Raw genomic sequence first — 25,923 nt, 5'->3', positions numbered from 1 at the left:
AGAAATCAAGAAGGAAAAATTGTAGGAACTAGTAAGTTCTTTAAGCAGGGAAAGAGGAGGAATGCTAAAACAAACAAACAATCAAATAAACAAACAAATAAAAAAATTCACCACCACCACCAACTAAAAGCAGCTGAGTTGTACAAGTCTATATCTTTCCCATGTAAGCAGCAAGTCTGGATCATGCAAGTAGTCTCTGGGATGTTGTTCAAACAAAAATGTCAGATACTATGCAGAAATTTACAACATCTGTTTAAACTGTTTTTTAGATTCTAATTCCTTTCCTGGTACCAATGGTCACAGGAAAGACTGGTCCTTTTTGTTAAGTCTTGATATGTCAGTTTTCCATTTGATCTATCCCAGGAATTCTTAAAAAAAGAGCAAAATATTAAAAAATAATAGGAAACAATTGCTTTGTAAAGACTTGATGACTTCCATTCAATCTGGAGTAGCAGGAGCAAGGTAAATGAGTTTATGGTTTGGATAGCAGTGTATAGCATAACATGCAAGAACCGAAAGCTCATTGATACCAAGTATCCTGTAGTCTGGCAGGATTTACTGAATACTGAGGAACTGTTGATACTTCTCTTTTTAATTATGGAAACATTTTATTCTGCTGTCTCTTGCAGTGGCTTGCCCATTATTGTTCTGATAACTATCTTGCTGGATATGGTTATCTTTCTGATCAACAGGTACACACTGTATAGAATCCTGTGTGCTAGCAATTCAGAGTTGGAGAACACTCTTAATTAAAAGTTTTGTGTTGCATTTGTTCAGTTCTGCAAAGAACTGACTACTGAACCTGAACTTGAATATTAAAAGTTATGTAGACCATTATATTTAAAGCTGTCTTTTTTTTTTTTTTTTCCAATACTTATCCAAGTGCTCTTCTTCTATCTCTCACTGAACATGCTAAGAAGTTTATATTTACATGATTGTAAAAGTGATAATGCCAGTTACATTTTAGGGCTTAACATTTAGAGTGTGCCCATAGCAGGTTGTTCTAAGGGGTTGTTTTTCTACTTTCTTGTCCTGTACCACTACTGGAATGGTACAACCAGGCAGTTGTTGAACTTTAATATACTCAAATACAAGATGATGCACTTAAGGTACATGCAAGTGTTCAAGCATTCTAATTGAAAGTAAACATTCTGACATGAAAATACTTTGAAATCTCTGTGGGTAGATTGAAGAATATGCACTTAATGCACAGTGCAAGCAAAACCATAGGAATGAAGGACTGGACATTTTATAAAAGGAGAAGGAATTTAAACAGAAGGTATTTAGAATTAATTCTGACTCCAATAAAAGCTAAGGCCACCATTTTCTTCATAATTGCTTTTAAGCATCTATTCACAACATTATTTAAATATATATTTATAGATAATTTTATAATTAATTTCTTTAAAGTCACTGGAGATGAATTTTCTTCATACCCTTACACTGAGGTTAAGTGCTTAATAATTTTGTCAGTAACATCAACAAATCAGAACCAAATGTGTACTTGGCTATGTAAATTGTATTTCTGGCATTCTGAGCAAACACAGGTCTGAATCATGGAGGCATTAGCTACAGGATTGCAATCAAGGACAATGATTTCTTTTGCAACATAATAAATTTCAATTTGGAGTTAGATAGAAACACCCTCTGCTTAACAAGACTTTATAGAATTGGCCATGTACACTTAGCTCATTTCTATCTGTCTCAAAGAGCCTCTAGCAGTAAGTATTGGAGGTTGGTTGGTTTGTTTTTTTGTGTGTGTGTTAAAAGCACATCATAGAAAAAAGGCACTCAGACTGTAACTTCTATGTACTCTGTTTACATTCTTTACATGTGCAACTGTCACTTGCAGAGGGTCACTGAGTAGTTTAAAATGTTTACCTCATTTGTGTTGAAATAGAAGCACATAACTTTTGCTTGTTGGTTTGAGCGGTGGTGTTCATTAGCAGGAATACTGGGGCCACATTCTTTGGGCCTTCCCTTGACCTCAGTGTTAATGCTGCCTTCTTTCAGAAGACATGATACATCATCCAAGTGTTTTAATCCAGCATATGTAATGATCCAAGTAAACAGGCAATTTTTCCTCTCACAGCTGCACACAAATCTCACACACCAGCCAATGTGTGGTTGTGTGAGAGAGAAGTATTCTCTCCTAGTATCTCAGACCAGATTGCTTTCACTCCTATCTTCTATGCTTCTTACATTAGTAAGAATGGAAGCAAGGTGTTTACCTGCTCTGTGTTAGTGAGTGAGCACTGCACTTCAGTTTGCTGCTGACCTTGCTGGTGCCATAGCCCCCCAGGAAGAACTGGTGACACTGGGAATGCCTGATGGGTAATAGTTAAGATTTTGCTACTCTACTAGGTGACATTGTAGCTGGATGCGGGCCCCTGAAAGCATTCCTCTTGAGGAGATTAAGCAGCAGGAGTATCCCAGTGGGCCTGGTCCCACAGAACAAAATGGGGGAAAAAAAGCAGTTCCTAACAGAAGAAGAGGGCATCCATATCCAGAGAATGCTGTAGCTGAAATGAAAACAAAGTGGATGATGTGTACCAAAACATTGATTGTTGCCTCTCAAAGTATTTGTAAAGCCTCTCACATTTTGCACCCAGATAATAAATAATAACTCATAAGTCAAGCATGGGTAGTTGTTGGTTTCTCTAGAGGCAAGAGCAAGCAATTTTCTGGACAATTCCTACATGTTGAAAGTGATGGTGAATTCTGAGGAGAAATTCTAAAAACAAGCAAACAAGCAAGCAAACAAAAATAACCTTAAAACCCCAGTTAGCACATCAAATTAAATGCTTTTCAGAAACTACTTTTCATGGGGGTTGGTTGTACCAAATTATGGGAGAAATTTCTGCCATTGCAGAGCAAACTGCTCAACACGCAAACACTTTCTGCTACAAATGGGCTACAGGAGAATTTTACTGACAGGTTATTATGACTAATTTAATGCACATATGACCCATACATATGTCTGGCCGACAGTTAAAATTATAAACTGTTCATAAATTTACTGACATTGTAGGCAACACAGTGTTACAGCTGTAAACATTTCTTAAAATAGTGGTATTGCTATGCCTGCAGAAATGCAAAGCTTCCTACTGAAGCCAAATTTTTCAGGTCTCTGCATAATAGTCCTTCAGCTTTGCCTATGTGCATTTGTGACAAATGAAAGCAGTCATATTGTGTCTCCATTTAATGTTAAAATGAAAGCGACAAATTCATGCAATTCACAGCTTTCTGCATCAGAGTTCTTATAAAACCTTACACCCCAGTTCCAAGAAATCATTTCTGTCTGTGGTCTTTCTCTTAATGATTTTTATGTAGTTGTCTGCTCCAGCTACTCATGATACATGCGAAGCATAATCTTGTAACAAAGGGAGCTTATAAATTCTTACAGTTCTTATTCAGGCAAATTTTCTTCAGTGAATAGGAATTATGCTCAAGTGATAATTGCATCATCTGGCTCACGGTTTATTTAGAGATCTCTCAATTCAATACCATAAAATGATGTTGCAGTGTGTTAAAGCAATGACTGTAGTTTTCTGCCTTATTGTTCAGTTCCCCACATCTTGCAGCTGCCAGAAAGAGCTTCTTTCCAACAGGATAATCTATATAGCAGCAATAAGTTGAACCCAGAAGATCCTGCTTCCCTTTTAGATCTTTTCTTTTTTGTATACTGTGTTTTGCTTTTAGGCTGAGAAAAAACACTCCCCATCTGTTGGTTACATGCTCAGAGCTTGTGGCAAAGCCAGGCTTAGAGGGATGCTGTTAAACCCCTGACTTTTATAGACTTTTTTGCTATCAAAGTTAGTTTCATTGGGTTTGCATATATGTGCTCTCCTTTGAAGCTAAGCAAATAGTAGCCTTACATTTATTGCTGCTCACACTACAGGTTTATTGTAATGACTGTTGCTGTACCTTTCTGTCTGCTATATATTTCTGTGAAGGCTTCTATCACAGAAGTCTGCTATTCTGTCTATGCTTATTGTTTTTTTGATTTTTTAGAAAAAATAAGCTTTGGATTCATTTGCAGAATTCATGATGTAGAATTTTAGGGCTGTCCTAAGCAATCTTGAAGCATGATCATGGAAGGAAGTAAGGTACTGAAAGAGATAAATCAGCAAGATCAGAGCATATCTGTCATTTTTTGCTGTTTCACCATAAACCTTGGGTTCATCGTGGGAGATTAGACAGAAGACATAAAGATGGTATCAAGCCCATGCTGATTGGAGAGAGCTGTAAAAATGCTGAAATGGCAGGTTTATGTAATTTTCATGAAGAAAATATAAACCTTAAAGAACAGAACAGGGAGCAGGAAAGAATAGAAATGTCAGTGCATTAAAGCTCAACTTCCACCCAAAAACTGAAAGCAGTAAACTACATCCAATGTGAGTTGAGAATGAGAGTTGGAAATGAGGTGGAACGCAACTTCAGAAGAGGTGAGAAAGTACTCTCCCACTTAGGAGAACAGACTCAGTGGGAGAATTTGCTGCCAAGGGATGCTGTTTTATATTATTTGGATCTGCAAAACGTGTGTGTGATACACAGCTAAGTTGAAGAATGAAGTAAATCAGAGAAGTGTTATTCATGTAACAATAACGAGGCAGTTAGCAACTGATCGTAATATTGCAGGAAATAGAGGAAGAACAAAAGTGGAGGTGAGAGGGTAACATTCTGTGAGTACAAGTCTACTTGGAAATATTTTCAAAGTGTAGGACCATCAGTGTTAAAGATAATGTGGAAGAAGTGGGCAAGTATGGTCAACCTATGATAACCTGTGTCCATTTTAAGTGATGATGAGAGCCAAGTGCTGCTAACACCTGGTTCAAGGATGGGGCAGCTTACAATGGGTTTTGCCTCCTGTGTTAAGCATACAACAACTAAAATGACCAAAAAAACAAAAATTCTTCAGGCAAATGAGATTGAAATTTAGCTCACTGACTCCCTATAAAACTGAATTCCATCAAAACTACTATGTTTTGTTTGTTTGTTTGTTTGTTGGTTTTTGTTTTTTTTCAAAAATCCATCTCTATGGGCAGCTTTCAAACTGCTGTTGCAAAAATTGAGAGGAATTCAGTTGCTTTTCACTCATGCAGTTCTGCTTCATGAAATGAGAGCTGTAAAAATGCAGTCTAAGTGTACATACACCCTGAAGAATGAAAGGAAAATGAGGAAGTAGTAAGTAAGCAAATAGGAAATTACAAAGGTATTTTTTTAAGAAAAGAAGAGGGGAGCAAAGGGTCCAATTCAGAGTAAGAAGTGAATGCTATGGGTGAACTGACTTTCAGCAAGCATGAAAGCTCATGCACCTTCTGTTTGAAACAGGTTTCCCAGAGAGGTTGTGGATGCCCCATTCCTTGAAGTTATTGAGGCCAGGTTGGATCTTGGCAACCTGATCTAGTGGTTGGCACTCCCACCAACGGTAGGCAGTTTAAATTAGATGGGCTTTAAAGTCTTCTCCAACCTGAGCCATTCTTTAATTTGATGATATAATTCTACACTCTCCACTACTTCAGTAATAATTTCATCTTTGTTATTGGCTTCCATGTAATTCATGAATGTTCCTCATCTAATTGAGGGGAGCTGTGTGGCACTCCAAGAGCTGAAACTTCAGGTTTCACTACAATTGGAAGAAGTATATGGCGTTCTGTGTTACTTCTGGACTACTAAGTAAATACTTGTCTCTCTTATAATCACATGGCCTCTCCATGTCCCCAATGCCCCCTGAGCTACAGGGAATGACTTCTAGCTTCCTCAGCTGATGTGTGTACTAGGTGTGACTAAAAACTTACCAGTGAAATTCCCAGAAGCTGGATAAATCCAGAAGTGGATAAAGGTAGCTTGTCACATGAAGCAGTTGCAGTTTTCCACAAATTAGAATTCACCCACAGAAGTAAAATGAGTTTGTAATGGCATATGTCAGCGCAGTACCATACTTTTGTTGTACTGTTTAGCTAAATGCCACCCATTAATATTTCAGTGAACAAGGCCCTGTGCTGGGATCTCATAATCAGCCATTTATTGTAACAAAAAGATTATCTCCTACACTGTGGCCAACTCTGGTTTCCATTTACATTTTTCTGTGCACATGGCTTGATCCCAGAGTATTGCTGCCTACATTAGGGATATACATAATGTTTTAAACAGATGTACTACAGCACACAAGCAGGATTACATCCATGTCATCTTGGTGAGAAAATCATCGTGTACATCATTGTACTGACAATTCCTCTACACAAATTTTTATTGTTGCCTTCAAATTGAAGATTCAAGTTTTGTTACCACTGAAAATTTTGAATAAAGTAAAATCTTTAACTTAGATTTGCATTAATAATGATTTTGCTCTTCAATTCCCATTGTTCTGCTTCTTTTCTCTTGTTGAAATTTCCCTAATTTTATCTTCGAGAGTTAGTAAAGCTCAAGTCATTCTAGCTACCATTTCAGAGGTGCATGATATTTCCTACACCCTGAAAACCCAGTCAGGTAAAAAAATATATATCAGTGGTTCCCCAAATTGTTCTGTTCTAGACTCCAGCATGTCTCCACCTGCTCACAGGAGAGCCAGGTGCCCTGAAGTTTAGAGTTGACTTAATATTGTTAGCTTTTGAATCTCTTTTCTCTATTCAAAATAATTTTGTGATCCACTACTCTGCTGGCTTAATACTGCACATTTTTAATATGTATTCTCTTCCATACGTGGTTGGAAACTCAGGTTCCTGAAATTGCTATTCCAAGTTCTATGTGGATAACCAGTTGATTATTAAGAAATCACAACTTTTTGTTGTGAATTATGATTTATTTTTATCTTCTTTACTGAGAACTAGCTCAAACTGATTTGTTTTAGTATAATATTTTGAACCTCCTGACTGTGAGATGATGTTCATGCAAACAGTTTCACTGAAGTCACCTCATTTAGCTGTGCAGGTGACTTGAACTGGTGAAAAATGTTGTTATGTACAGATTTAACTCAAAATTTCAGGTGTTTTTTGCTCAGAAGTTATTGTAAATATTTTTAAATGCCATTTTTTAGTTAGATGTATTATGTCAATTAGTCAACATCCTTTAAGCACTCTGAGCAGCAATGTGTTTAATGGAAATTAATTCAGTAAATCCTCTCATTCTGTCACCAAAAAATTCAGGATCCTGTTTCTCTGAATGCAGAGGCAGTCCTCATAGAGATAAGCTTTAGATGAGGTTTAATTATTTGTTTAATGTACCTTGAGATCCTGTGTGAAAAACGCTCAATAAACACAAGAGTATTGCCTTAAATAGGTGCAGAAGAGGATAATTGCACCTGAAGTTATGTTTGACGCGAAATGATTGTATTTGAAGAAGAATCCCTTAGATAGCCAACTCCTGGCTTGAAATGGCTTCCCATTTCAGACCAGCTGAAATTTCACCACTGAGTTGTAATTTAACTTCAATTAATTTAGATGATTTATTCTTTTTAAGGGAATTATTGACTATGTTTGTATCAGAATCAAGCATATATATATATATATATAGGATTCACAGTAAATCTATGGATAATTTCAGTATAAGCATTGTTCTAGTAGTACACAGCTTGTAATTATAACAGATTTTTTTTTCTCTTACATGATTTCAAAATATTGTATCATGCTGTTATTTTTTGTTTGTTTGTTTTTTAAGAATTCCTTATGAGGTGCATGGATTTAACCATGATTCAATTACATTGCTGTGTAGGCTTTGGACCTGCTGTGATTTAATTACATTCTTGTTCATTCAGATGTTTATACTGCATGTATATTTTCAAATCATTCTCACTGTAGCAGCAATTTTCCAACTTCTCTGTTCAGAAATGATCTTTAAAATTGTCCTCGCTCTGTAGTACTTGAGAAAGGGAAGAAGTACATGAAGAAGAACCTCAAAGATGAAGGCCAGGCTTGAAGCACAGTTTCATTAATACTAGATGGCAGGAAAGGAGCCAAGTCCCAGATAATGAGGAAGGAGTTGCAATTTTTTTAAAGCTATCTGGTGACAGGGAAAACAAAAATGACATTCAGCTGACGAATGAGGGGAATTTGACCTAGCCTTTTGACCCTTGACAATCAATCTTACCTGCTGCTTCCTAAAGAATTATGGCTGTGCCACTCACATTTGACTCTGGATTTTTACTATTCCTTTTTTACTTTTTTCTTCCTCCTTTTTTTTGTTTTTGTTTTTGTTTGTTTGTTTGTTTGTTTGAATGCATGGTTGAAGTAGAATAAAAGTGTTGAATGCAAGACCAGACAAAGTGGAAGATGGTCTTTAAAAAAGAGAGAAAGAGAGAAAAAAGACAGGGGAAAGAGACAATCAGGGCAGGGTGGGGTTAAAGGAAATACAGCAATAAAACAGTTTATACATGCTATTCATAAATGCCTGCCCTATCTTTGAGGCTTTGGAAGGTCACATAAATAAACAGCAGCCTGGCATCCTCCTGCTAAATGCTCTATCCCTAAAGCAAGGAGCTGTGCAGAGCAGCTGATGCTAGTGTGCAGAGCTCGGGGGACACATGGTGGTAGAGACCAAAGAGCACCCTTAATTTTGAAGGGTGGCATATTGACTGCTCAGAGCAAAACAGCTTGAGGATGGCCAAAAGCTCCGAGTGAGTCCTTACTGCCCTTGGATGTAACATTAAAAAGAATGGAATTTTTCAATGTAGATTACCTTTGGTTAATGCAAAAGCCAACACAGTAAAGGTGAAATACAATCCCATGCAGGAGCTATGACAAAGCCAGAGAGAAATTGGAATTTTCAGAGTTTGTATGGTATTTTGATTGTGTTTTTACTGTTTTATGTCAAGTTTCATTGCTATGTGCACTATTAAAGGGTTGCATTGTCCTCATTATTAAAAAGCACAGTAAGTGTACACAGCAGACATCTCCAGCATTATTTATTAAGGGTGGCAAATCAAGTACCAACCACAGCTAGTAGAGTAATTGTTATGAGAACTGAAAATCAGATCCATGACACAAAAATCTCTAAAAGTAAGAAGGTCAGGGACACGTTTTCCTTTTGGTTTCAAAGCTTAATGAACTGACTCAGCTCTCATTACTCTGAAATTCAGAGAAGAGTTTGTTTGCCTTCATGGCCATGGTGATTCACATATTCAAATTTGCTACATTTTTGCCTTGAGAGACTAAAACTAAGGCTAGCCATCTTTATGGTAGTTTTCTGTCTTTTAGCTTTTGGAGATGAGATCTGTGGGAAAAGGAGGGGTCTTTGAGGGCTCAGTGACTGTAGTTACTGTAAATATAATAGTATCAGAGATAAAGGTTGATGGCTGATCGTTTCTCAAAGTTGTGTATTGTAAAATGTTAAAGGTATGTCTCTAGTAAACACTTACCTGAGTGAGCACTCAAAATGGTAGCAACTGATAGACAAGCATACTATGTTAATTTTTTTTACAACTAATATATTTTTGCCCTGTCATACATAAAGAAGGAATCTTTATTTATTATGATCTTGGTTCATCTTGTGTCTTTTTAGATTGGGAAGACAAAATACAAAAACTAGTGGGACAAATCCCAGGCCTGCCTTTCTCTTTAGGTATTCATGGTCCAGCTTATGGCCTGGCCCACCCAGGTCTGGTCTCAGCTGACTCTGCATATTTTTCTCTCCAGAAATACAAGCTAAAAGGAGTTACTTTTTTCTCCTATTTTGAGAAAAAATATAGAGAGCTGCTGAGTATAAAGCCTGTGTAGGCTTTGTGCATGGGTAATACCTTCACAGCACCTCACCTGAGTGCTGTCTCCTTTTCCCCCTGACCCTCTCTATATGTTTTCCACTGATATCATGATTGAATGTTATCTTCATGACTGAATGTTGCCTGCATAAGCTTTATAATGTATGGTTTTTCATGCATGTGTAAGTGTCTCACCTATCCAGAAACATCATAAAATGTAGTTGGTTCTTGGTTTATTTAAGTTGTTACTTTTAACATACTAAGAATTTAAATGAGCACTCTTTTGCATTGCTACTCCTGAGGGCCTAATGATTATATTGCAGGGGGTTAGGGAAAAGGAAAGAGAGGGCTGTTGAACAGGAGAGGGAGAGGAATTTCTATTCCTATGTATTCTTCTGTAATTTGGGAGGTAATAATCACTGGTGCAGGGAAAAAAGAGGCTCACACAATGGTTCAAATTTCATAAGTGAAAGGTACAGAGCAGTGAACTTGTATTAACAGAGGAAGTGAGGTTAGTAGGCTTCAAACTCTTTAATAAGATGAAAGAATTTATTAAACATTGCAGTGGCACAATGTGGTTACCTGCAGCCTATTCATGTAACAATCATGCTGGGGGCCCATCTTTGTTGCCCTTTAATTTGTTTTCTTCATTTTCTTATGTCATCTTCATCTTTCTTTGCCTTTCTTACTGCACTGGAGGAATTACTTTATTACCTGTGATGTGGTGTTGGTGAAATTTCCTCATGGATTTTTTAATCATTATTGTCATTAGTTAGTTTGGTTTAGTCTATTATCAGTGGGTCTCATGCAATGTTAGAGATGTTCACAGTGGTGTGCAATGAGCATAAGTACCAGTCTTCCATGCAGTCTGGGACTGCTTTTCATTCTGAGGAATCCTTTAAACCTGGTGTGAGACAAGTGCCTTAAAATGTGCCAGAGCTGAGAGTTTATCTTAAAAGGCATCCTCATTACTGAAGATCTCAAAGTCTTATGAGCTGTTGGAAATAAAAGTGTTACTCAGACATTATCAAAAAGTACAGAAAAGGGAATAAATGGGTGCTTTCAAACCATCTATATTTCATTAGCACAGTGTAGGAGATTGTGCCACCTGTTTATGTACCAATCTTTTCCATGTGGAAATAAAACTTTCTGTATCTTTGACCCCTTTCTTTTGGGAATCTTAGCGCACATTGCCATATTTCACTAATTTAGCTTCCTGTGGTGAGGAAAATGAAGGTTTTTGACCATCCTTTTCTTTTATTGAATGAGAAAATGAGGCAGAGAGATTAACTGCCATGCCTAGTGTGGCACAGGCACAACAGGTTAAGGAATAGGAAACAGATTCCAACATTCTGTTCTTCATCTGTAAGATAATCATTCCTACCTCTGTTTCTGATGCGACTTGTTTTCATATGCAGGATGATGTTTTTTTCTAATTAGGAAAATCACAGGAAAAGCACACCATCCAGGTGGGAATAGTATCTTTCAGTAGAGCATATTTAATTATTTATAACTACTTTCTTTTTCTCATTGTTTGATTGTTATTTATTTCATTTTCCAGCAGAAGGCTTCATCATTTAAACTGCCTGAAATCAAACACTTAGCAGTGTTTACAAATTATGAAAATGATATCTGATTAAAGTTTTCTGTGGGGAGATTAAAGTTTCAAATCAGTACGTAAGCCAAAGGCAATCTTCTGCATCTCAGTGCGGAGAGAGCTACTTTGTGGCATGTGGTGTGTATTCATAACCATGCTGGCATAAGGCATATTTTTTCCATTATCCCTTCAGTACCATTTCTTTTGATTGCTCTCATGGCAGGAGACAAACTGAGCCCTCTCAGCTGAGTGAGATGTGTGCCTGCAAGGCAGATCCAGACAGTAGACACCAGTCAGTATCTGTGAAAAAGGCCACCTTCAGGTGCAGCTGAAGGAACTGAGATAATCATGCATGGATCTAAAGGCTTATCTGTTTTGTGGATATACTGTGATCAAATCTTGAAATCATTGCAGCGTTAATTAAATCAGCAATGCTTCTAGCAATATGACTGTAAAAAGTAAGAAGTTATTTCACTGAGCAAGCTGATTAAGGAATATTAGAATTAATCTCTTTAAGAATAATTCTGCTTTAAAAGATTGAGATAGAAATAACTTCTGATCTTGTCTGTACTGGTCCATGGGCCACTTTGATTTACAGACATATGAAGACTTATGTTCTTGGCTTCCACTCTTTATTTCCAAGTGCAAAACACTAAAGCAGGTATTTTCCTGGTATTTAGTCTCTTTGTGAATTGGAAATCCATGTGTTCCAAACTCCAAATAAATAAAATGGCCAGGAGTGTATGCTGCAAATCTGACAGTGAAGTGTGTTGCACTGGATGTTTGCTTAAAGAATTTTTTTTCCACGCAGTTCTCATCAGTTCTGATGTCTGGGTAGCTACTGGGGAAAAAGAACAAGAATTCTCTAAATATTCTTGAAAAAATGAAGGCAGGAATTAACACTACTCTTTTTTGTTCATTGTCACAAAAATGAGACTTCCTGGACTTGGTATTTAGCAAAAATGGTTATTTCTTCAGTTCCCTGGTCAAAGGCTAAGATTTCTGGACTGCCGTTCATTGTTCTGTAAGTTACAAAAAAAGGAAATGTCTACAGATGATAGGAAAAAGAGTCTGTTGGGCCATATTCATTCAAAGTAAGGTCTCTGTATGGGAAGAACGGCAGTTGAGCTACTGGACATGAAAAGCATAGGAACTGCCTCCCCCTGCAGAATACTGAAGGCCCCCTATAGAGCTGCTCTTTCCAGGTAGTTTTTAGACAAACATAAGTAAAAAAAAGCCTTATTTTAAAGACTGTGGGAGAGTAGGGGAGTAAGGAGTGTTTTAGGGAACATGTAATGCTGGACCTGGCTCTGTCTCAAGGATGGAGATGAAAGCATAGCTTGCTCCATGCTCCCTGGTGCTTGGATGGAAAATCAAACTGAAGCATATTAATTTCAGCTTCATTGAAAGCACACAGTAGAAAAAGCATCCGTAGTTGGCAAATGGAAAAGTTTTAAATTGATGATGGAAGAAACATTCATTTCCAAGCTTCTGAACGAGCTATTAAAATCAACAGAGTAAAGACAAATACCTGGCACTGAAAATGAAAGGAACAGTTTTTGCATCTACTTAGTTAAAACTTGGCAAAACAGACGTGAAGTAGTGGTTTCAGATTTCCGTGTGCACTCACTGTGCCAAATTTTGTTCTTAGGTTTGCCATGATAGATAGTTTGTCCCATTTAAGAAGCATTTATTCCATTAACTTTTTTAATCAGAAGTCAATTTAAGCAAAAATTTTGATCTTCTGTCAGCACTGACATGTGTTTCTTTACTTTGTACTGTTGAATGGTCCAGGCTTATCATTTAAGTACATTATTTTGGAACAAACTCATCTCCAATTAATTGACATCAAAGTTAGCATAGTAAAACTAGTAACAGTGTTTGCCCAGACTTTGTGTAGTATTTTTCATTTATACGTCTCAGTGGGCTTCCTTAGGAGGATGAGAAATCAACCACTTTCAGAAGTAAAGAAATTCCAGAACAGTAATTTCTCTCCCTTCACTCTCCTCCTTGGCCAAATATCATTATCTGTGACTACACATCAGTGAATAGTATCACATGATGATTAATATATGCATTATCCACATTTTCTCAGTTCTCTACAGTTAAAAGTTAATGTTTCACATTGTTCTGTGAAAAAGTTATATATAATAGAAAAAATTAAGAGAAAATGGTAAATGCTCTGTGGAAAATTCACATGATCTACTTATATCACTGCCAGTGATATTAATTCTTCCTAGGAGAATTAAAAACAGACCTGTTGTGATGTACCCTCTGTTAATTTTTCTATATCTTTAGAACAAGTTCTGCAGAATTTTATTGTAATTCTCAAAACATTATCAACAAGGGAAATAATGCCTTAGGAAGGCTAAGTTTAGCTTCCTGTGAGATTTTTTGAGAATTACTGATGGAGAACCAAATTCCACTTTTCTTCCATTTTGTGGACTGGAAAAAGAAAGCATTTCTATTGTTAGGACTGATGAGTTAGGACTTAGTGCTTCAAAAAGTGTAGTGCTTGTTAGGACTTAGTGCTTCAAAAAGGCAACAGTGTAATGTTCTGACTGAGTACATGGATATAGACAGTGAGAATTTTACATAGATTTTTTGTTTAATTGTCCAAAAATCATCCTCTTTAACTGGGGACTCCTGCTCCAGGTAAGTAAATGTACTATTCAAGTGGAAGTTATTTTGTTAATTGTTGTATATTCCTTTCAAATTAAAAACAATTAAATTTTAAAATGTGTACTAAGAAAAGGCCCATCTACAGGTCATTCAGAGGCCTGCTATTCACTTTTCTGTGGTGTACAAAAATGTCTGAAATATCCAACAGCATCTGGGTTCCTGATGTGCTTTAGAAAGTGCATCATGCAGTGAGTGCCAGAACATCTCACCTGTTTGCTGGACTCTCCAGCCTTTCTGCTCAGCTATGGGTGGAGCTTCATCCTAACACAGAAGTGTTACTGGTTTCATGGCCAGTGAATGGAGAACGCCCATAAAATCTTTCCCCTAATTCTCCCATCCTAATTTTCTACCAATGAAAAGTTGATCTATGTGAATAACTGAGTTGTTTCTTTCAACAGGGAGCAAGAAATTTAGGTAGGTGAAATCACTTGAGCACTCAGAGAGCAGCTACTTTGCTGTTGCTTTGAAGAGATGATAGACGCCAAGCTCAGCAGAGCCATGATCAGCACCTGAATCTGCAGCATGTTTGGCTGATTGGCCACGGGGGCTAGAGGGAAATCTAGTATTCAGCCTCCCTCATTTTACTGAAAATTAACAGTGAGTAGTCAGGCCATCTGTAGCAGACAACGAACTGCAGAGTTCAGAACTACTGGTCACCTACTGTCTAAATTTGTATTTAATCTTCCTGCAAGTAAGATAAACAGACTAGGAGAGATATAGGTAGATTGCTTACATTGACTGATAATTAGTTCAAAGCTTACAAAAATAAAACAGATACTTTTCTTGTGGCATTTTTTTTGAAAGACATACAAATAAATAGTGCCATTCTTATCTATGTCCAAAAAGTAATAAAAATCAAGAAAGATTGTTAAGAACAGTGAAATAGAACTTCTGTGAACCAACTGCAAGCAGCCATAGTGCGCCTTGTTTAGTGGCACATTCCTTTGGGAATGGCTTGTGGTGTGACTGATTACCAAATTACAGTGTGCTTCTCAGCTCTTCTACAATTTCTCAAGTGGAGTAAGTTGCTTAGACTCTCTGTAAGTTGATCCCTTATCTGAAAAGAAAACACCTCCATCTTCTGCTCACATATTGAGGTTACAGCCCCTAGCACAGCAACTCCTTGCCAACTCCATGACCTATGCTCAAGAATGCTTCTGCACCACAGTTATTAAGCATTATTTGGTGTCATTTAAAGGAAGTTTTTAACTTGTTTTTTATTCTTCAGTGACTGATGAAGAGTTCCATGCTCAGCATGGCACTGTGCATGCGTCCTCACTGGCTGGGAGTGACCTTCACTCCCTGGAAGCTCAGTAGGGACTGAGGGCATTGCAGGCCTTGCAAGATCTTTTTCCTATTCCACATTTTTTTTCACCTTGTTGCTTCCATTTTTAATTTTTCTGAAAACAAGGGAAGTTCTGGGCTATAATGAGTACCACAGGGCTGTTGTTAACAAGGTTAAAGCCTTCGGTCACTTCTCCAAATGAGCATTTGTGCAGCCTCACTTTTGTGCTTGGTTCTCGTACTTGCATTTGGTCATTTTATTGATTATAAAGGAAAGCACTTGTCTGGGCTGCATTTTCTCACTTTCTCCTGAAAACGTACACAATGCTCTTTTCTGAGTCTGCCCATGATCTGTTCTTACTGCCATTCATCTGACTTCTCTAGTCAGCTGGAATTTGCATGCTAGGAACAGAATTTGCAGCTGCTTGAAGAACTGAATTACTTATACAAAACAGTTGTATCAATTATCTCAGCTTTCAGATTGGACTGAAGGTAGAAAATGATAGAAAGACAGATATAGTAAGAGCCTGGCAGATGAAAGAACCTGTCTTACCAAGAGTACATAATGGACAAAGAACCCTCTGCTCCTTCCCTCAAATGAGGTCAGGGGAAAATTATATTGTCCTTGTCATTGTCAGGACATTTCCACCAGCTCAGCATCAAGGCCTGCCTTTTTAAATAGATACCCTTTGATCCACTGTGTGATTATGTTGCTTAAAAACACATAACAAAAGAACACAAACAAACAAAAACCACACGCACAGAACTCTCTGTGCATTCCACTTATAATAACTTCAGTTTTAGTTAAGGGAACTTGGCTTCACTTTAAAGACTCTTTGAATATACTTCTAGTGATTTCTGGTCTTCAAAGCACTGGAGCTGCATCTATACCTGGATAAATGTTTCTTTGTCAGAAGAGCCATTTGCAGTAAAGAATTAGAGAACAAGCACTTGCAGATCCATGAATGAATATTCGAGAATGAATACAAAATCATCCTTTGAAGGCATCAGGCAGTTCAACAAGTTCATCTTGTCAAGACGGTGCCCTGAAGCCCCAAAACAGCTTGCCAACACAAATGTCAGGTACCCAGTGCACTGGGGACTCTGAAATGCAGGACAGGATTCTGCACAATCTCTTCCTGGGTCCATATGTCACTGCACTACTTTTGCTACAAGCATTATTGGCCAAGGCACATCAACCACCTGATTTGCTTAGATGCCATGGAATTTATGTTTCCATCAATGTTAGAACATTTTAAACAGAAGAAAAAAGAAAAGAAGAAACTGCAATTCCTGTTGTCAAAGGTTGTGTATGCACAGAGTGCCCATCAAGTGTTAGATTTCCATTATGAGTCATGGTCATTGTTTTCTGAGTCAGAACAGTTGTTTCAAACTTAATTTCCCTGTCACATCCTTCTGGCTGTGAAATCATATATTGAACTGTACTGGCCTTTAAATGATAATTTTTCCTCTGCCTATTAGTTTCTTTCAAAAGAGTCCCGCAGATTTTTCCCCAGTAAATGGGAAGTTATCTTTCATTCTGGACTATAGGAATATTCTTGTGTGTTCACTAGGATCTGGAAATGCAATCTGTCTGGAGGAATAACATAGTTTGATTTTCCATCTGTACACAATTCTGTTTTTAGACGATCTGGGACAAGTCCCGCTCTCTGTAGTTAGAAAACTGCTTTCATCTGGCATAAGGACTTGATACTAAGACTCTTGCTTTTTGAGTTCTGAGGGCCATGTTCTTGCAAAACAAAGAAAACAACAACAAAGATCCAACCTGTAAAAGTGAGAGATTTCCATATCTAGATATGACTTGAATGCTTTCAGCATGCTATGGTGAGACAATTTTAATTGTCCGTCTTTGTATGAAAGTCCCAAGATGATTCTCTGATTGTTCCCCTGTGTTTTGATGGCACTCTGACTCCAGTTAAAGTTTCAGCCATCTGTACATTATGGGGCCCTGAGGTCCCATTTGAGCTGAGGGAGCAAATGGCTTATTAAAGTCTAATTTCTCCTGCTTGTTTTTGCTTTTGGACATTTTAAATAGGTTAACACAATTTTTACAGCAAACTTAGGAAACTTTACTCATACAGTATTGTCATAAACTAGTGGAAACTAGTCATAAACTAGTGCGTCTAGATTATCTCAAAATGTGAAGTATTCCAAATAATCTTGCCCTGATGCTTAGTCAAGCTCCCTACCTAGAACAAAAGCTTATTCTTTTTCTCCTTCCAATTTTAGGGGATTATTGTGCATTTTAAAGTTTGGTGGAGAAAAAAAAGTCAGATTTATTTAATGCAGTGGATCATTTTTCAGAGAAGCACCAGTATTCATCAAAATGTGGAGACACCACACCTGATAAATTATGATGCTTTGCTTCTCAATACTTCCTTTTTATTGTGTATATTCTTTAAAGTGAATTTAGTGCTCATGAAGGATTCTGGATATGAGAATAGTAGAGAGTAAAGCCTTCTGCTTATCTGCAGAATTGGTACAGAAGAGCATTGGCAATGCAAGTTTCTCCCCATATCCCCATCTGCAGTTGTAATACTGAGGAATCACCTTTAGGAAGGAGAAGATACCTTGGTGTCCTTGCTCTTTCTATCCTCAGCCTCACAGCTGAAAATGCAAACAAAGGTGTCAAATGTTGTCACCTAAGATCTTTATGGTCTTCGTAATAGGTACTGGGAAATCATCAATTTGTTAGCTTAACTATGTGGCAGACTGTTTCCAGTGAGGGTTCTCTGTGTGAGGATACATCTTCCATACTTCTGATATACCTAATACATCTTCTATAAGTTAGAAAACACTCAAAAGCACCATTAAAGTTCAATGACTTTTGTTCCTTGTACTGACCTAGACTAGATTTGAACCAGTGATTTAGAAATAATGTGCTCTGTATCCCATTACTGATCTCTTCAGCCACAAGTCCAACTCTTCCTTTTTTCTCACAAAGAAGATGCTAAATTGTTTAAAGCAACTCACATTTTGCTCTTAAAAGAATAGTCAAGCATATGCAAAAAGCACATTGGATATTTGGCTAATATACCCTTTATTATCCAGGAGGGAGAGAGTATAGACACAGACTTGCATTAGGCTGTTCAGCGTGTGCATTCAATCTTCAGAAATCTGTTTTGAAGAGAGGTATATACCTCATTAGAAGAGAAATAACAGGGTGAAAAAGAAAAGCAGGCCATGTCAGTTCAAACACAAGCCCAGATTCTTAAGTTACTTACACTGTTCAGTTTGAGGCAGTGCAAACCCATCCTCCATTACTGGGAAAGTGGAAAAAGGCATTAGGCTCCTGAAATGACAAGAGCCAAATTCTGTACTCAGTCAAATAGGGGAAGTTTTAATGTATGTTTTTCTCCTTTTTAGTCCATTGTGCATTAAATCAAGGCACTGAAGAACATCTATGCAATTATGTAAATAGGAAGATAGAGGATAGACTTACACAATCCTTTGTAAGCTAAAATTGCTTCTTATTCCTTCTTTCCCCTCTTCTTCTTTACACAGAAACAAACACAAAGCATTAATAAAATAAATCAGACATTATGTGAAGCTTATCCACAAGAGCAGATTCCAGATACAAATTGAATCTCTGAGCATTAATTTGATATTCTGCCAAGCATTATCAAGGTCTTTAGAATTTGAGTTTATATTGTGAATAAGATGTGAAAAAAGAGTTATAATTTTTACAATGATTTCATTATGTAAACAATTGTAGGCTTACTTATGTTCCTTCTTTTTTTTTTTTCTGAAATTTGATTAAACTTTAAAATGCGTTTTTTTAATTTAAAATATAGCCAGAGCCATTCCCATGTTTATACAATAGTATATTAGCCAGAGGCAGCAGGCAGCTAATACTACTTTCAGTGAATATAACCAGGATTGGGATCTGAAGGCAGAACCTTTTCAGGTTTCCTACTAAGCAAATGATTCAATCGTTATCCCTGTCATGGATCAGAATGTTTCACAAAATGACACTGCTGCTTTCAGTACAGTTGCATTAGAGTTGACTTCTTCACATTGCACCACTGCTTGACAGAAGTGTGTTTTAGCTACACTTAGTTTCCTGTGTAGGAAATAAACAGAGGAGCAGATGATATAAGAACACAAAAAGAACATATTTTGTGTAAATATTGTAAATGCATAGCAACGTTGTTGGACTCTCAAAAGGAACTCAAGAAGGAGGGTGCTCCCTGGACCATAGTGTTCCCTAAGTCATAAGTAGGCTTAGGTCTGTGACAAGAGGTAGGTGACCTGGAAGATCAGAAAGCTTATTTTTAGTGACTCTTGACCATCCGTTTGTACCTCTTAACTTCGTATCATTTACTCTAATGTAAACTCTTTGATATCATGGTTAAGCATAATCTGCTTAAAGTAGGATCATAAAATGTAGGATGATCCCTTTGGGAAGTCTGCTCTGGCTCTGCAGAAATTAAATCCAAGAAATTACAGAAAAAAATTTAAGTTTGAAAACCCCTCATAGCATTGTTTTCTCATAAGAAGTTCTTCTTAGCAGCTTATCAGATATTTGGTATAGACTCAGCAAGTATTTTTGTTAAGGAAAGTTGTACTATCACACAGCTTTTGTGGATTTTCCTCCCATTTTTGTTTGTTTGTTTGTTTTTGTAGCTTGTATTCATTTTTAGATAATTATCTCCCTTTAAATGTAATATATCTTATGCTACTTTTTAACCATAGAACGGACTTCTTGTTTCTGGGTTGTTTTGTTTTGTGTTTTCTTTTTTTAAATCTTGAATACAATTCTGAAAGAAAGTATGCACTTGTCACTTAAAGACGCCAAAGTTTTAGCCAGCTGTTAGCCAGTAAATCATAAAAAGATTCCTGAGAGTGGTAGGTAGGCAGTGCATGTTATCTTTTATACATGCAGACATAGCACTGTTGTATCACCTGAAATTCCATCAGTCTCTAAGCTCTGCAGAAGTGACAAATGTTAGACAGGTATACGATTTATAATGGATGAGGTATGCAAGCAAGCTCTGGGAGCTGGACTGGATTTGATTACAAACAATAATGTGACACAACCTCTGCATTGGATGGTATATACATTGTGAGAGGCAGTGCAATCAGGCAGTACGAACACTGGACTATAGGCAGGATCCAGAGCCCTAAATTCCCTCTTACAGTGCACTTACTGTGTGGCTTTGTGAGAGCCTAACAGTTCTTTCAATTCCCTATCTGCTTGTTTAGCTACAGTGCGTTAAACGATCATGCCTCACTAAGCCACTTCAATACATGTCTTCAAAGAGGATTTCTAAAGGAATTACATAAAAATAAAATAATTTATTTGAATAATGTTATGTAGTTGCTGGAAATGAACTTGGAAATTTCTCCATGAAATAACTTTTCTTCATCAACACAATTTTCCTCAAGGGACCAGCTTCCATACCAGCAAGACTGAGTGCATGGTAGTGACACTTATATTTCTTCAATGGCCAACATTCAAGTATTCAGCTGCACTGAATCCAAAGCTTTTCTACCCCTAGATAAGGAATGAACAAAATCCCTACGCTGAATCATTATTTGCAAGTTCTGGACATGCTCACAGGATTTAAAGCCTTGACATTTTCAAAGTAAGCTGCGTACCCTCTTCATTCATCAGGTTTGTATGAGTGATTGCATCTGCTCACATTTTAATGCACAGAAGTATGTTGGCAATAGCCATTTGGCACCAGTTACATTAGCATTTCAGTAGGACCTGAACATGTTAAGATCTGGATAAAAAAGGGGTGTTGAAGAGTTTTTTTTCTCCTTTTCTTTTTCAATCTGGATTCTGTCCCTTGTTATATGGATTGGCAGAAGAAAGAATGTGAAGATCAAAATCTAAACACATTAAACAGAGTATTGACCTTGTTGAGAATGGCAATTCAATAAAGATTTTTAAGAAAATAGCTCAACAGCTGATGAAGGCATGACTTGTTAATGAAACCAAAGCCTATTGTTAGCATAACCATTCTGTCAAGCAAATCCCAACATGTCACAGCAATGTGTATAAGTAATTATATATATAAGCAATTTCTTTCTTAAGCAGATTCATACACTCAGTAAAACTACATTTCATTAAATGTGGGTTTTTGTCCTATGGCAAACATACAGACCATTATGTTCCTGTCTATGCTTTAGACTCCTCAACTTTTCACTTGCAAGGGAACTAATAGCCATGCTTAGAAATATTTACATGAATGAACTCTGAAAAAAAATTGTATGCTCAGTGGGAAACATCGATACTATTATTTATTATTAATTTTCTGATTCCTTTGAGGTATACACAAATATATAAAAAAATGAACTTACAGTTTATTGTAATTGCCTCTTTATTTGGTTTAGTTTTTCAAGAAACTTCATTCCTTTTATAATTCGGGCTCCCTGCGTGTCACCATTTTACAAAATCCAGGCAGTGATGCATTTACTTTTAGAATTGTATCAGCAGATATTTTTTGTATAAACTAACTTCAGTCATTGATCGTTGATAGAATTCTGTTCTTGCAGTTTTATGTTATCAAAATACAACAATCTCTCCAGCTTCTCTTACTTCATGTTATTAGATTGATACGTTTTGCATTACTTTAATTGCCATATTTCCCAATTCTAGGTGAAAGGTATACCTTGAGAAGGAAAATATATTCTATATTCAAAAAATATTTCTGTAGATGTCTTCCCCTGCACCTTGAATGCTTTTTCCTGTATCCTGTTACATTACTCAATGCACTATGTGCAATGTAGGGCATTCTGACAAATCTGTTTTTCCAGTCCATGGCCTGTAAGAGTGCCATATAGTAGAAAAGGGTTTGAGGACTATTGCAGCACAAAAAATAAATTAAAAAATCACTATGTCTTAGCTTGCCCAGTTGTGCACATATGATATAAAATGACTCGCCATTCCTCTTTGTGAGCCACATACATTACAAACTGCACCACTCATTGCATTCATTTATTTCTCCATGGAAAGAGAAGGAAAAGGTTCTATTTTGAGTCTTGGTTCCTGGTATCAATGATTTGTCCAGACTGGTAAGCAACCACAGGTGAGGAAATAGCCTACAGAAAGTAAAGAGCTGGTTCTGATCAGATTTTTTTCTTGTGGTAAATGGAGAAGTTGTTGTACCTCTGCGTGCACACCTATAAATGGAATTCGTGAACAGTGTTCTTTGCCATACTAGGTGCTTTGTGGTATGGATAGTATTTGTCTATGCAGTTGCTTTCTGGTACGCACACCTCCATTCTTTGTTCTTGTATGCTCTAGATGATACTTTTACTTGGGGCATTTGGATCTGGATTCTGCTTGTGGAATTGATGGAGTGTAAGCTTCCTCCGGGTCAGTTTCTTTAGTATGGGCTATCACATGTGTTTTATAAGTTGATGGTCACTCAGTTTTATGTTGAAAAGCCAAACTGCTATGAGTAATTTTAATGATAAGAGAATATTGATCTTACCATTCCTCCTTCTTCACTTCATTTAGGTCCTTTGTTGAAGTCACATCCACGTGACTAATTTTTGCAAAGACATATTTGTAGTATGATTACCTTTGGTGAAAGCGAATTTAGATCAATTGTGAATATAGGAAGGGGTAACCAACAGCTCTTCTTGCCAAGACTTTTAGTCTGCCTTCATACAGCCTTTTCTGGCCTACCCTATCTTCCTAAATTTTCTCATTTTCCTTTTTGTTTTCCCTTTCTTTTTTTTCATCTTTTTTTTTTCCTCCTTCTTTTGCACCAATTTATGGTTCATTGATTTCATAAGTCATACCAAGACTTCAGGTTCATCCCCAGGGCATAGATGTCTGGAAAGCTGAAACAAGTATTTCAACTCAAAAAAGAAGTAAATGTAGCTTGGCTTTATCTGCAAGTCCCCAAACAGTGTTTTTGGCCATGACATCTAAATCTCATTTTAGAAACAACGAATCTGATTCACACTCAGTTTACATTGGCTTCTGATAATGGAACTTAGCATACAGAATGCTGTTGGGAATGCAGTACAGAGGGTAAATTAATCCACTGACCTTGTAAGCTGTTCATCTTGGAATCCTATAGGTATCAAACACAATCCCAAAATTGTGTAATGCCAGAGTCCCAGTGGCTTATTCGTGGAGTAATCTGAGAAAGCACCAGGTTCCTGTAATGTTCTGGCTGCTGCATTAAACGTGTTCTTCCTTAGTGACATCCCTGTGGCAAACTTCTTGCCTTCCTGTGATTAATCAATGCTTCAGTCAATTAGGGAGATAAAGTTTGAACCTTTGTGCCAAAAGATTGATGAGAGCTACTGGTTTCCAAGCCTCATGTTTCATAGAATTATAGAATGATTTGAGTTGGAAGAGAACTTTAATATCATCTAGTTCCAGTCCCCTGATATAGGCAGGGACACCACCCACTAGACCAGGCTGCTAAAAGCCCCATTCAGCCTGGCCTTGAACACCTCCAGGGTGGGGGCATCCACAACCTCTCTGAGCAACCTGCTGCATTGTATCATCACCCTCACAGTAAAAATCTCTTCTTAATATACAGTCTAAATCGACCCTCTTCCAGTTCAAAACCATTTCCCTCTGTTCTGCTGCTACCTGCTCTTAGAAAAAGTCCCTCTCCAGCTTTTCTGTAGGCCCCCTTCAGGTACTGGAAAGGGCACTTTGGATCACATGCTAGCACAGCATGACAGACTTTTGCTACTAGGAGTAAGCAAGCAGTGCAAGTTTTCAAAATACCTGCTTTGTTTCACCAGGGGAACTTTATGACTTTTAGATATGAATTATAAGAAGCAGCTGTAATTTCAGAGTCATGCATTGTATTGAGTATTTTTTCTACCTATGTATTGTATCAAAAAAATGAACATTTATTTTTGACAGTTGCTTTATATAGATGTTGCAAAGCTCTTTTCAGAGTATTCTTTTTTACAACTATGGCTTTATCCTGTTCCATGTAATACTACCAGATCATGTTATGAGCACTTGCCACAGTATACACAGTGATATCCTCAGACTCTTCTTCAGGCAGGGAACGTTCCCAATGGCTTCAGTTGTGAACTTGTCTGAGCCAAGACTGTACTCAGCTCAGAGGCCTACGCAGTGGGCAGAGCTTTTGCCCCACTGTAGGTTAGCTTTCGTTGTTTCCACTGAAGCCCATCTCTTAGCACAGAAACACAGCACTTATTGATGGGAATGTGTTCATTAATTTGCTGTCACAGCCAATTCCAGTTGACCTTAGAGGGCAGTGTTCCCCTCAACATAATAGAACCAGAACTTAATCCAAGATATCTTTAACGTAATAGGTAATACTGAAACCTTTATAATTCTTTCCTCTCTCTTCAATTCACAGCTACCTCATCCCTGAACTCTCAGCTTCAACAGCTTCAGCATCTTCAGCAGCTCCAGCATCATCAGCAGCAGCAGCAAGGGCAGCAGCAGCAGCAGCAGCAAAGCCAGCAGCAGCCACAGCAAACTCAGCAGACACAGACTACACAGCCAGCCCAGCAGACCCAGCAGCCACAGCCACAGCCATCAGCACCTCCACAGCAGAACCAAACACAGCCCCAGAGCCAGAGTCAGCAGCCTTCAGTCCCACAGTCCTCCAGTTCCCCTCAGAAACCAAACCAGTCACCAGGGCATGGCCTTCCATCTCCTCTTACTTCACCAAATCCATTACAGGTAAGGTGTTGAATACAAATCTCAAATGATTTAGCGAAAGGAAGCATATACTCCCTTTGGAGGGAGAAATCAAATAAACTTCTGAACATACAAAATAAATTCTACCTCACAGTAGTTTATCTTTATAGGCGAGCAGTTTGAACTGGCCAAAAGGTAAGTTGGAAAAGTATAATTAATGATGGTCCTAGCTTGTTTCTTTCTGAAGAGTAGACATTTGTTCTTAAAGCCAATATCACAAAGCCCATGGAAAACTATCTCATTTTTTTCCATAGATCTTTAAAAAAAGCATTTTCCCAGAAGTCACACCTTATGATAACTTATGAGAGCAGTAAAGTTAGCAGCTCATCAGCAGGTGGTCCTGACTGTCCCTAAAAGAAATAGAGCTTCTGCTAGTATATGTGTGCAAGAGATAGATGGATGGAATACACTTCCTCTGGAAACCACAGTCCCAAAGTTTGTAATGATAAGGATCAAATACTACTGTTAAGAGGCTTGGTATAGACTCTAGAGATCAGAATGCCAGAATTTATACCAGTCCTTGGTGCTCACTCTGCCAATGTGAATGTCTTCTAATAGACCATGTCAATAGCTATGGCACTCAAACTTATACTGGATTCTTCCCATCTTAGAGCTCCTGGACAGAAACAGGAGAGCTCTGAAACAATGGTCTGAATTTCTTGTGTGTTCTCACACAGTATGTTTCATGCATTATTCATGTCCTGTAGGAACAGCTTTGGCTATGCCAGCAATTGTGATTCTGAATAAACACCAGGACGATCTGAAAAGTGTGCAGTCTTTTATTGGGTAGTGGAACTGCACATAGAAGCAAGCTAGTAATGTTACTATTGAGCAAAGTCCCTGTTCACTTTATTCCCTAAATTTTGATAGCCCCCCTTCAGAAGTTTTATCCAGACTGCTGGCTTTAGTCATTTGCTACAAAAATTTAACTGCATTAGCTTAATAATTAAAAAATCATTTTTGAAGCAATTAAGGGAATTG

At 37.5% G+C, this 25,923-nt stretch overlaps 1 protein-coding gene across 1 annotated transcript in view; it reads left to right on the top strand.

The window, feature by feature from the left end:
- The window catches only part of POU6F2 (POU class 6 homeobox 2), a 312,241-nt gene that overhangs the window by 195,876 nt on the left and 90,442 nt on the right, over positions 1-25,923 (top strand). Inside the window, exon 5 of the mRNA XM_065752741.1 lies at positions 24,596-24,924. Within this exon, the coding sequence (XP_065608813.1) occupies positions 24,596-24,924 (329 nt within the window). The remainder of the gene's footprint in view (positions 1-24,595; positions 24,925-25,923) is intronic.

The sequence above is a fragment of the Cyrtonyx montezumae genome, unplaced genomic scaffold (assembly GCF_038088225.1).
Source record: "Cyrtonyx montezumae isolate F1298 unplaced genomic scaffold, pur_monq_1.0 scaffold_8, whole genome shotgun sequence".
Classification (NCBI taxonomy): Eukaryota; Metazoa; Chordata; class Aves; order Galliformes; family Odontophoridae; genus Cyrtonyx; species Cyrtonyx montezumae.
Note: the sequence above shows the minus strand (reverse complement) of the source record. Positions and strands in the feature narration are given on the sequence as shown.